At 35.7% G+C, this 12,988-nt stretch overlaps 1 protein-coding gene across 2 annotated transcripts in view; it reads right to left on the bottom strand.

The window, feature by feature from the left end:
- SMAP1 (small ArfGAP 1) overlaps nt 1-12,988 on the bottom strand; it is a 67,361-nt gene that overhangs the window by 26,922 nt on the left and 27,451 nt on the right. Inside the window, exons 3-6 of one of the 2 annotated variants that reach the window (XM_060689210.2) lie at nt 10,827-10,912; nt 9,755-9,830; nt 4,234-4,311; nt 1,904-1,984 (exon numbers count right to left, since the gene is read on the bottom strand). In XM_060689210.2, coding sequence (XP_060545193.2) covers nt 1,904-1,984; nt 4,234-4,311; nt 9,755-9,830; nt 10,827-10,912 — 321 coding nt within the window. The remainder of the gene's footprint in view (nt 1-1,903; nt 1,985-4,233; nt 4,312-9,754; nt 9,831-10,826; nt 10,913-12,988) is intronic. The other variant, XM_087882493.1, reaches the window with a different exon arrangement.

Here is a 12,988-nt window from a genome sequence, read left to right as displayed (position 1 = left end):
AATATTAAAGGTAAGGAGGATAGTGTGGTGGCATGAAGTGTAATTGGGCAGACTGCAAGATCATCTGGGTCAACAGGTGGAAGAAAACAGATAAGATGGTAGCAGCAGAATTGCAATGCAAGCCTGCATCTTTTGATTTTACACTTTATTCCATGGGTGTCAAACTCAATCACATCCTGGGCTGGATTCTGATGTAGCGCAATGTTTATTGCAGTGGTGGGTTGCCCCCGGTTCAGACCAGTTCTATAGAACCGGTAGTAAAACCGGTGGGAGGCTCCGCCCACTGACCCTGACATCATCAGAAGCTATCTGCGCATGTGCGATCCCGTTGCGAACCAGTAGTAAAGGTAAGTAGAACCCACCTCTAGTTTATTGCCTTTGTGGAACTGGGGTGGGCGTGGCATGCACGTGATGTATTTGGCACAAGGGCCGCCTTTATTCCAATGAACTAGTCTGAGCCTAGTTACCAGAACTGACTCCTTCAGGATGACTAATCAATTTAAGATGGTATGCTCCAGACACCATACGGATTTGCTCAGATTTTAACAAGCACCTGGAAGCAGGATGGGCTGCTCTTCCCTGACGCTGGTTAGCTGTTAGGGTTTGGGATAAGACTGCACCCTTGCAATGTATGCCTGATCTCAGATCCCAAAGAACCCTTTGATTTACTAAGAAGCTCTAGGAAATGAAGCAGTAGAGTATTAGGTATTGAAGTTATTTGAGTATTGGTACAAACTCAAGTAACTTCCAGGAGCAACTTGCAACTTTCTCTGTCAGTTTCCTGACTGACTTTGCTTGTAGGAAACTGGCAGGGAAGAACACAAACAGCAATAATGTGACCACTGGATGCTTCAAATGTTTTAAGTGTGAGCTAGTTGCCAAATCACGATTATGTGATGTATGTGTTTATGTGTGTATATATGTGAGAGAGAGATGAACGATCAGATAAATTATCAGCTATTATTGGTACAGAAAGAAAACTGCAAGAAGACAACTAACACCCTACTCAGACTGAAATAATGAAAAAGTTATTATTTTCCTTGTGAATTCATTTTTTAGAGGAACCATCACAAACTTTTTACGTTGTTAACATTTCCAGCTGCAATGTCCATGCAATTCATGCTATTAGGGAAAAAATAGTCTCCCTCCAGCTAATCTCAATTCCTGATGACTATATACACAATTCCATATCACTTGCTTCAATTTTCCAATTTTTTTCCTACTTTCAAATATAAGCCCAGGCTCGTGATGGTGAACCTATGGCACGCGTGCCACAGGTGGTACATGGAGCCATATCAGTGGGCATGCAAGTGTTGCTCTAGCTCAGCTGCAGCGCACATGCGCGCGCCAGCCAGCTGATTTTCGGGTCTTCTGGTCCCACAGGAAGTTGGGAAACAGGCTGTCTCCGGCCTCCAGAAGGCCTCTGTGTGGGTGGGAAAGGCCCGTTTTTCGCTCTCCCCAGGCTCCAGAGGCTTTCTAGGAGCCTGGGGAGGGTGAAAATGGCCTTCCCCACCCCCCCTGGAGGCCCTCTGGAGGCCGGAAACAGTCAGTCTGCCGACTTCCGGTCCCACTGACCCCCCCTGCGCTCCCCTCCCGCTTTTGACACACGATGGCAAAAAGGTTAGCCATCATTGGCCCAGGCATTTCCTGAAAGTTTTTTTTCAGATGTTAAGACAATTCATATTTTAAAGCACAATTGTACAAAATATTCAGATGTAATGCTTCTGAAATTAGTTAAGTCAAGTGATCATAACTAAAACCATAAAATTGATTTTAGCCAAAAAACCAAGACTTGTACTAGTCAAAGAATTAAATATAAAAACTGCAATGAATTTGTAGCACTATGTACTATTAATTATGAATATTGATATAATCTTAAAATATACAAGTAAACCAATCTTACTTTTTCAATTCCTAAGTTTTTCAAAGGTTTTTCTGGTTCTTTGTCCCTTTTTCTCTCTTCTTTCTTCTTTTCTTTTTCCTTCTGTGGAAAGATGTTCCATTAAGCATTATATTGTATATAATAAATCTTTAAAATAAAATATCAGTTGTATTAACTTCTAAAAGTTAATTTAAACTTCTATTTCAGAAAGACATTTATTTCTATCAGAACTGCAATGGCTTCATATATTATGTATATGTGGGTCTGTATATGTATTATATATGTATACGTTATCTTAAGAATTATATTACAAGGCTGACTTGACCATATACTACATCTACATGCACTTCAAATATCTAGTATATTAAACATATTGTCCTTAATATACAGCAGAAAGACTATAAAATTGAATATGTATGGCTGTTTTCCATCGGCTTTCTCCATAGTCTCATCATAGTCATCTTTTCCACTGCTATTGCTTTTGTGGGATTTTGCAGACTTATAGATCATCTTATTCTGAGATGTTTGGCTAATATGGAATTGATAGCATAGTTTAATGGTTTATTTAGCTGAAAATGATCAGAGATGGTATGGGAATCACTGCTCAGTCTCAATGTCATTACACTACAACACTTCTAAAAATCTGTATATCGCATTCTTATATCTTCTATAAGATATCATCAGAAAAACACCTAGAGCACTGAAACTAGGTCTCATGGTAATGCTGATAATACAGCATTATCTGTGATTTGGTGATTGGGATACATGTCATACGGATTATTATAACATATTCTATACAGGATGTCATTTTAAAGAGTTCAAAAACTTCATCCACATGCTTACCTGATGTGTACCTTAGGATCCCCATATCACTGTTTTTGAACCTATTGTCCTGGCTTCTAATTTGTTTCCAATACAATTGATAATGTTAATATTGATCAACAAAGGCTTCTATATCAATGAGCACATAATTCTGGCTTCTGCATTGCAAGGCTTCCTCTTTCTTTAGGACAGGGGTGTCAAACTCACGGCCCATGGGCAGGATGCATCACGTGCTGGCCACATCCACCCCCAGTTTAGCGAAGGGGGAAAAAGTTGCAATACGTCATGTGACGATGTGTCGTTGCGCGTTTTGACACCCCTGATTTAGGAATAAGCTCAGAATCTACGTTTCCATCAGAGATTCATGTATGTCTCATGATGTAAAAAGGACAGGTTGGATAGTATATATAATAGAACCCTTTTTGTGGCACCTCACCAATTCCAGCCATTTTAATAATAACTATCCTGTTATAGAAAGGTTTTTATTTTTGCCCTTATTTTACTATACTATTATTTTATTAAGATTTTTTAAAAAATTGTGTTGAATGTCTTAACAAGCACAAGGGTGATTCAGAAAATGACTACATAACAATACATTTGCCTATGATTGTGTTAGTCTGACAAGGGATTATTAGTCTTCAGTCATTTTGATTGTTTCTGTAGGTTTCTTCCCCTCCCCCGAGCCTTAAAGAAGTGAGTGGCCTGCAAATACTCTAAACAAGCAAACAAATAACTAAAAGCCTGCAATTCCAATTCAAGCTCTATATGCAAACCCCAGTGGATGTAATTTAAACCGTGTTCAAGATAACAAAGCAATAAAGAGGTAGTCAAGATATTGCAGCTGGCTCTCATTTTGGAAGTCATGTGGAATTGGCAATTTTATTATGTGGATATTTACAAAAAGACAGGTCTAGAAATCCCAAATCAAATCACTTGGAAATAGGTGTTACTGAAATTAGCGGATCTTATTTCAAAGAAAACATGTTCAGGATGGAGGATTACTAAATGAGTACACAGACGACTGAAAATGAGAAATGCATTCTACTAATTAATAATTCATTTTCAAAATTATGCCAGTAATTCGCCAATTCTGCTTGGAATCCATTATCCCCATAACAATATTTATTTTGAGGAAATCTAACATACAATTTAAGTTACAAATCTAGGTCAGACTTGTATGCTATTGTGAAATAGTTCAAGCTGACATGTAAAAGTCTAGGAAGAAATTCTTTTGGGATGGATTTAAAAAATGCAATATAATAACATTTAGAATTTGGCTTAAATACCTACCTAATACCTACCTAAGGCAAATTACCAATATATCTCAGAAATATATCAGAAGATAATTCCATATTGGCTGAATTTGCATTATGTAAGCCATGTATCACAGAAACCACAATGAACAACTAGAGCTAAATTCACACACAGTAAGCCATAAACAAATGTATTAGCCTGTACTATAGCTACTCAGAACAAAAGTAGAACACATCTGCACCAAACACAACACAAACACCAAGAAGAGGGAATACCTCCATTTTGCTTTGCTCAGAAGCAGCTTGCAGAGAAGGAGAAGATGTTTGAGGTTGAGCAGCATCAGAGGAAGACATCTGTACAAAGCAGATGAAAGGAGAAAAGACAATATGACAGGCAACAGGAAAGCCACCAGCATATTTTATTGCTTTCAATTTTTGAGAAAAGAGAGAAGAGAAAAGAGAGGAGAGGAGAGAAGAGAAGAGAAGACACAAAACTAAGTTTACGCTAATTTTGCTACTGAAAATATTTTTTAAAAAATCTGTTTCAAACAAGATAAATGAGAGTCAATGACTTCCACAGTTCAACCTAGGATTTAATTTTAGATACAAAAATTAATTATTATATAGAATGGTACAGAGTCAACTGCCCTTTCAAAATTTACTAAAGACATTTTTAAAGGTTAAAATCCGATCAGGGTATAGTAAATGCTCAACAGATGAATCTGCTAGAATATAAAGAAAGAAATGAAGTCGGATAAGACCACATCACTATCACAAGAGAAAATAATTAAGCCTCTCATCCCATTGTTCAGTTTTATCCAGCATGATTCATGAATTATTAATGTTCTGAACTAAAAAAAGACTACTCTCCTATAGGAGTAGGGAAACAGGCAAAGGAATCTTTATTTTTGCTCATTCTAACAGATTTATTTTATACAGGAAAAAATTAATAACACTAAATGAAATATATAACTACCAAACAGAGCCTTCTCTTTTGAAAGCAAGGAGAAAATGTTGTTAATCAACAAGAGCCTTTTAATCATAAACTAACAAGCATATTATAAGGAATTTTGTAATTTTGTGAGCATGTCTACATAATCCACAATCTGTTGACTATTTTCTGCTTTATCCACAGTATTACTCAGTCAGGGTAGGAATGCAAGTGATCAATTATTTATTTATTTGTTTGTTTGTTTGTTTGTTCAACTTGTATGCCACTTTTCTCCGAAGACTCAAGGTAGCTGATGTTCATGATACAATATACAAAAGCACAATCAGAAGACTTCTCTGGGTAGCAATGAAGTTTAATTTCTTCCAAAATTCATTATCTCAGAAATTAGACAGGAAAGACAACTTCAAAATGATTTCTTCTGATATACATATTCTAAGTATATTCCATTTGTTGTCTCCCTACTGCGTTGCCTCCTATTCAGTCCAACTAGAATTGTAGCAACTCATGCTGGTCTTGGGACATAGGATTCTTATGGATCTTACACTTTCTCTTATTGATAATAACAGGATCATATACTTTTATACTTCAAGGAGCAAAGATATTGTTACAAGAAATGGAAAATTAATTTTGTAACAACAGACCTTAAACCTTACACTACCATTTACAATGAGTTCATAAGTAGTTTTACTTTTCCCAATACAGAAAAGGCATTCAGAAAAATTAAAGTACAAAATGATTTAGAAATGTGACAGCTGTTTCTGGTGCTAACAATATAGCTGGGGCAGTGGTAAGAGACTGGCCTAGAAACAGAAGACTGTGAATCCCAGGTCTCTTTTAAGCATGACAGCCAGCTGAGTGACTTTGGGCCAGACTCTCTCTCTCTAAACTCACAGGATGAGTTGTTGGGGGAAAAATAAAATGCAGGAGTATTAGATGTATTTGCCACCTTGAGTGATATATTTAAAAGGTGGAATAAAAAAAAACCTATTATTATTATTGTTGTTGTTCATTGCACCGTCAGTTAGATATTCAGACTGGGTTTGGCATTTTTGTCTACCTATCGAGTCCTTACAAGGACCTGGTATAGGCAGGATGAATGTTTGATGGGGTGTTACAGATATCGTCACAGGATGGAAGATGTTCCCAGTAAAGCCACCTTTTGCAATTGACTGATGGCGAATTTGTCAATGCCAATGCTATTCAAGGGGTGTTCCAGTTGTTTTGGTATTGCACTCAAGGCACCTATGACTACTGATACTATCCTTGCTTGCCTTTGCCACAGTTGTTCTATTTCTATTTGTAGGTCTTTGTATTTTGTTATCTTCTCCGGTTCTTTCTCTTCTCTTCTGCTGTCCCCAGGCTCTGCTACATCCACTATCCAGACTTTTTTGTCCTTTTTATTGACAGTTGTTAAGTCTGGGGTGTTATGTGGCAGGTGCCTGTCTGAATTCTAAAGTCCCAGAGCAATTTAACTTCATTTTCTATGACTTTCTCTATTTTACGGTCCCATCAGTTCTTGCTTGCAGGCAAATGATATTTCTTGCAGATCTTCCAATGCACCATTGTTGCTACTTTGTCATGCTGCTGCTTGTAGTCAGTCTGTGCAATCTTCTTGCAACAGTTTACCAGATGGTCCACTGTTTCTTAAAACTTCTTTGCATAGGATATTATTATTACATTATTATTGTTGTTGTTGTTATATTAAAAACAGCAATAGCAATAACCCTATATTGTACCAGAAGAATGATTACTTAGCCAAATACTGGATCTACTTTGACTGGCAGTAGCTCCTTCAGAAATGAGCTAAACATTTTCATAGGCTTGCTGTCACCTTATTTATCAAATATAATGTTAGGAGTGGGGAGCTATGACTCCTTTATGACTGGCTGGCTCAGGAATTCTGGGAGTTGAAGTCCACAAGTCATAAAGGAGCCATAGCTCCCCACTCCTGTTCTAAAGAGTCCTATCTCAGTCAGGACAAGGTGGCTGCAGAGACATCTATGCCACAATTGCTATACTATGACAATAGGAAACATTTTTTAAGACTTACTCAATATGAGCACTGATACTGTGAACATCAACTCTCAGGATTATTCAGTCAACATGGTTATTGCTGAGACTGTTTAAATTGAAATAGGCAGTCCTCAACTTGTGACTGGAACTGTGATGTAGTTGTTAAATGAGACACGCCTGATGTTAAAAAGCTCTATTTGCCATGATCATGAAGCAAATCACACATTCATTAAGAAGTGAATCAGGTTTTCCCCCATTGACATTGCTTGTCAGAAAGTCCCTGGGAAGGTTGCAATGGCGATCACATAACCAAGGAGAAATCGTGACAGCCGTAAGTGCAAGGACTAATCACAAGTCACTTTTTTCAGTGCCACTGTAACTTCCAAATGGCCGTTAAATAAATGGTCGTAAGTCAAGAACTACCTGTCATTGAAATTTAGTCATCTGAAAGTCTGTTAGTGTGAGGAAGGCTGCTTTAGGTATGCCAGCCTTCTCAATTTATTCTTCCCATATGGCTCACAGAAAGGCCATATCTAACTTTTCTAACTTTTTTTCCTCGTTTCCAGCATCACTGGACACCCTATACCAGAGATAAGCAATACTATGGTAGGGACATCAGTATGCATGCAGACAGTTCTACTAATACTGCCTCACAGGGCTATCTGCCTCAATTTATTTTCTTAAAGAGTCCATTTAATTAATAAACGGCAGATAAGTGCACTATAAAGCAAAGACATTAGCATCATATTTATCTAGAATAATGCTGCTGGAGTTTGTGCAGAGCTCAGAGGAATTTTTGAAAAACAAACTAGTGAGTAGTGCAGACCAGTACTTTTATGTGGAAGTGAGACTCCTTGTTCAGGAAAAAAACAGAAATTGAAAGGATTTGAGGTAAAAGGAGTGGGAGTGTTTGCAGGCTAACAAGGACCTCTTATCATTTTTTCCCCTGATAAATGAGTGTCTTGTGATCAATCTTATTCACTATGATAACCATTTTATAAGGAGAGAAGTTTTCCTGCTTCCATGATGAGACCATCTATAGCCGTGATGGCGAACCTATGGCACACAGTGCCCTCTCTGTGGGCACGCGAGCCATCTCCCCAGTTCAGCTCTGTCGCACATGCATGCGCGCCTCCCACCGGCCAGCTGGTTTTTGGGTCTCTGCTGCGCATGTGTGTGTGGAATGTGCGCAGGGCCGCACACGCATTGCATTTTGGGGGTTTGGGCACACGCTTATGCATTCGCGTGTGTCCACGCAAACTTTGGGCACTCGGTCCAGAAAAGATTAGCCATCACTGATCTATAGCGTGCTCTTTGAATTACAAAAACCTCAAAAGTTTCCTGAAACTGTTCTACTACAGCTTATATCCTTTGACTACACACTATTTTTAATAAAGGCAAGTTGCAATCCTGCAAGGAAAATCTAATGTATACATCTACCGGTATTCTGAATAAAAAAATACTAAGGAACTATAATGCAGAAAATTAGGTATTAAGTTCCCACTTCAAATGCAAGCTACATACAGGTAGTCCTCAACTTACAATCATTTGTTTAGTGACCATTCAAAATTATAACAGAACTGAAAAAAGTTATTTATGACCGTTTTTCACCGTTATAATTTTTGCAGTGTCCCCATGATCATGTGATCAAAATTCAGATGCTTGGCAACTGGTTCATATTTATGACTGTTGCTGTGTCCAGCATGTGATCACCTTCTGATAAGCAAAGTCAATGGGGAAGCCACATTCACTTAACCTTGTTACTGAACAAATGCAGAGATTCACTTAACAATTGTGTGGGGGAAAGGTTGTAAAAGGGGGCAAATCTTACTTAACTATCTTGCTTAGCAACAGAAATTTTGGGCTCAATTGTGGTCATACATTGAGGACTACCTGTAATTTCTTTCATAATTGATTTTAAACCAAAGCTTATAACCCTATCAACAACAGGACATACCAACCTCAACTGTGTTTTTGGTTGGTTAATAAGAGAGAAAACTAGGGCTAGACAAACATTTATTCTGATCTGAAGCAATTCTTGTTGAAGCCAATTATTTTACTTCCTCAAGTTCTTTCAGCAGCAATGGATGTGACAAACTTTCACTATTTCATTTCATTCATACAATTTTGACAAGTTGCCTGTAACTAATTTCCTATTGATTTTCTCTGATAAATTATCAGATTTCCACTATGAATTAATTGAAATATTTCTTTCATTTTGCATTACCAATAGTACGTCTATCCTGTCATTCTTCTGCATTGTGTTTCCATACCCTATTGCCATGCCCTATTCCAATTTTTTCTACTCTTCTTATAGCCCTTAAACTAATGTAAGTACCTAATGTATTTTTCTTAGGGATTAAGATTTAAAGCTAGATACTATTTCAGGTTCTATAAACTGTCTAACAAAAGTAAAGCGCTTAGAAATAGTGTTCATGTTTGACAATATACACTCCTGTATATTTAGAGGTGAATTAAGCCCTCATATATCCATCAAGGTAGTTAATGTTCTATACAAGTAATACCAAGTATACTGTTAGTAGCAATGGAGTTAAGCGCCATACTAAAATCTGTTTTTCTTATCATGGGATTACATTTCTGGTATATATTTAATACCTCTTCTTGAATGTATCTATTTATAGTATTAATATTATTAATAAAATATTATAGTATAGTAATTATAGTAATAATATATCTAATACCTCTTCTTGGAGATATATATATATATATAATTTATAGTATGAATAATATAAATATAATTATATTATATTAATTATATAATTATTTTTTCATATGCTTCAAGTAATTCAGAGAAGAGTAATATTTACTTACACTGGTGACATGAGTTGCATTTTTGTCATAGTATTTTTTCTTCTCATATTTATCCCTGATAAAAAACTCCACAGCTCTGAATAAGTTAGTTTAAGGAAAAGACAAAATAAGAAAACAAAAAAAATGCATATATTGCATGAATACGTGCATGTGTGCATACACACAAGCCAGCATAAAACAACAGAATTTTTCAGTGCAGAAACTGCAATTTTATATAGTATTTCTAAAGCCAAAACTGAATTGCTTCAAATTTAGGATGCCTATTCAATTTTCATTTGCATTCTAGAATGTTCTTTTACATGTTTGATTTTGTAAAAGCAACTTTTAATACTTTTATAACCTTAGTATAATCATCTTGATACATAAGACAAATATTACATCATACTTTCTCCAATATTTTTATTCAATATATATTTACATATATATTTACTAATATAGCCTCACTTGCACGTATAACCTTTACAAAACTAGTATTTTACCATTTCGCGTCAAGGGGCTAGAATAAAATAAACTCTTTTTATCATTCCAAGTATATTCAGTAAATTTCACTAATGGGAATTAGAATTTATGATGGGTCTACAGCTTTATTTCAACTTCTTACTTATTGGATTCACTCCTTATCAACTGGTTTGGAAAACTAGAGGCATAAGGCCGGAATACTGGCAGATGAGAAAGATTGTTTTATAAGACAAGACAAATTTAGTTTGAGTTCAACCAATTTCCTCAATATAAATTTTTCTGCATGAAACTTAAGTTTCCGAACTTTCCATTTCCAAAATCCAGCACCATGGTTACATTCTAATGTGCTATTAATATAATTTCAGCTCTTTATTTTAAACAGGCCACATGTACCACAGACATCTTTAGTAACTTTATACTTAAGAAATGGGGCACTTTTTCCTGTCTTCAGTATTCTTGAAGCAAGCCTCCTAAGTTCTTTTAAAAAATTACTTTTACACCTTTGAGAATCTTGACATTTATATTTGTGCAATATGCATACATCCATTTTAACATTATCATCATAAATAACTACTCCAATTTCCCTGAAAAGGGGAAATGCAAAAAAGGATACTGATCTGTTTGAGGTCTTCGAAAGTTTTCTGGTAAATTAGCTTCATAAAGTAATCTTGCCTTGGTATTTCCCATTTCCTGCATGCACTAAAAGCAATGACAAAAAAAGTTCAGTTTAGTTTGATGCATGTTAGGATAAACTTGCTGCTATAATAACCATTTTACATAAAAATCATTATAATAGGGGAGAATGGGACATATTCATGAGTAAACATGTATAAATGTCCAGGTTACTACTTTCAAGCTAATGATAATTCCCCTAATATGATAGCAGTTATTGTAACTTTTTAATAGTCTCCTTCAAAGGTTATTATGAATGTAAGCCTCTTTGCTCAGTCTGAGACATCCATGATAGACAGAGCAGCCTCTCACTCCATCAATATCCCCATGAGGGGCAACGCAGGCACAGATTTGTGCAAAGAATGAAATCATCCCTCTGTGGAGACAAAAAAAACCTGGTTGTGGGAACAGCTCCAGTTGCTGTTAATCACACTGGGAAAAGCATGAGACTAAATTCATTATCCATAGACTCTGATTAAATTTTGGCATTTCCAAGAAGCTGGGATGTCCAGAAGTAAAACACAGAACCAGATGCTTTAGGTAGTACTATTTCTGTAGAAATTGGTAATGCATCTTGTGGGGAATTACATATGGCTTAATGGCTTGTTTTTAAACTAAATTGTTACTGTCCTATATTATTATTGTTTGTTTGTACCAACTACCGAACTCTGTGCAATGTCAGTCTGTGTTCATAACTAAGGCTGAGTATGACTGAATAATTTAATGTTACAATTTGAATCTCAGTCTAATGTCTTTATAAGCAGTTTTTCTTTACAGTAATGGTGTTGGACATCTTGGGTCTACTTGGGGCACTGTATTTTCTTTTGTAAATTTCTTTTCAGCAGCTGTTATCCTGTGATGGAAATGATTTTTGGTGATTTATCTATTCTACCATCTGTATTTGTATTTTAAATTAAAAGGTGTTCATAAATGTTATCCTTTTTTCTTTTTCAATAAAATTCATTTTTGTTTATCTCTTGCGAGATTGGTCTGTTTTCAAGGAAGGGTAGAATCTTTTAGCAACACAGATCTATGCTATTTGACTAGAAGGCTAGACTGCTAAAATTATTTCAATTCTTATAGTTCGATCTTTTAATCCCCAGAAGGACATCAGTGGATATGAGTGTGCTATATCTCTCATAGGAAGATTAGGCAAATGAAGTTTGTTTGGTATCCTGCTGGAAAAGAGATGACAACAATAGGAATTACCAAGACACTATCCAAAGCAGAAGGCAGGGCCAGCAGGTAAAGATTCCAAGTCTTCTTGGAGGCAAAGTTTGAGAGCCCCTCAGCATTCTAATATAGCTTCAGCTACCCACTATAACAAGTAGCAAGGTTGAATGCTTTCAGCAACAGAAACATTTAATGCTATAACATTTTTAAAATCTATTTCAGCAACATATCTGTAATCTTATTTTAGCACACACTTTAGAATGTCTTGATTTTATAATTTAGAAATATTTATTTTAATATCTTTTACTGTCATTTTCATCCATTTTAATAAGTTAATAATTAGAATTTCTGTTTTTAAAACTTTTCATAGGCATAATGATTAAAATTGGTTTTTCAGGCTCAGTGAATTTTCAATTTTGTTTGAAAGCCACATAATAAAAAACAAATAATTCTATACCCAGATTAGAAACATCTGCATAAATATCAAACCATATGGTAGCAAATAAGGATGATCTTACTGCATATTATTCTTTCTGCTTGTAAAAGCAATAGAATTGAAAACAGACATAAACATTTTACAAAAATTATACAAGCTTGGAGACAAAAAAAAAACTAATATTAGGTCACCATTTTCTGAACATTAAAAATTAATGGATAAGTATTTTACTACCTGGAACATTAAATTGCAAGCTTGAAAAACTAAACATTCAGAGGCTAAAATGCTCCAAATTTTCTAGAAGTAATCAAGTTCAGAATGTGCTATTCTGACCTGCCCAAACACTTGAAACAGACCAATAGAAAGTCAGAAAATTTCTGGAATGTTTGGAATTGACTAAAATAAGAACAACCTGTTGTGAGTCAGAACCTTTTGCACAACCTATCTTTTGCTAATATCCTTGGTTGGTTTGTTATTTTATCTTTCAAATTAGC

This window comes from Pantherophis guttatus, chromosome 1 (assembly GCF_059756535.1).
Source record: "Pantherophis guttatus breed Tessera chromosome 1, ASM5975653v1, whole genome shotgun sequence".
Classification (NCBI taxonomy): domain Eukaryota; kingdom Metazoa; phylum Chordata; class Lepidosauria; order Squamata; family Colubridae; genus Pantherophis; species Pantherophis guttatus.
The sequence above is the reverse complement of the archived record's forward strand: the minus strand, read 5'-3'. Positions and strand labels throughout refer to the sequence as shown.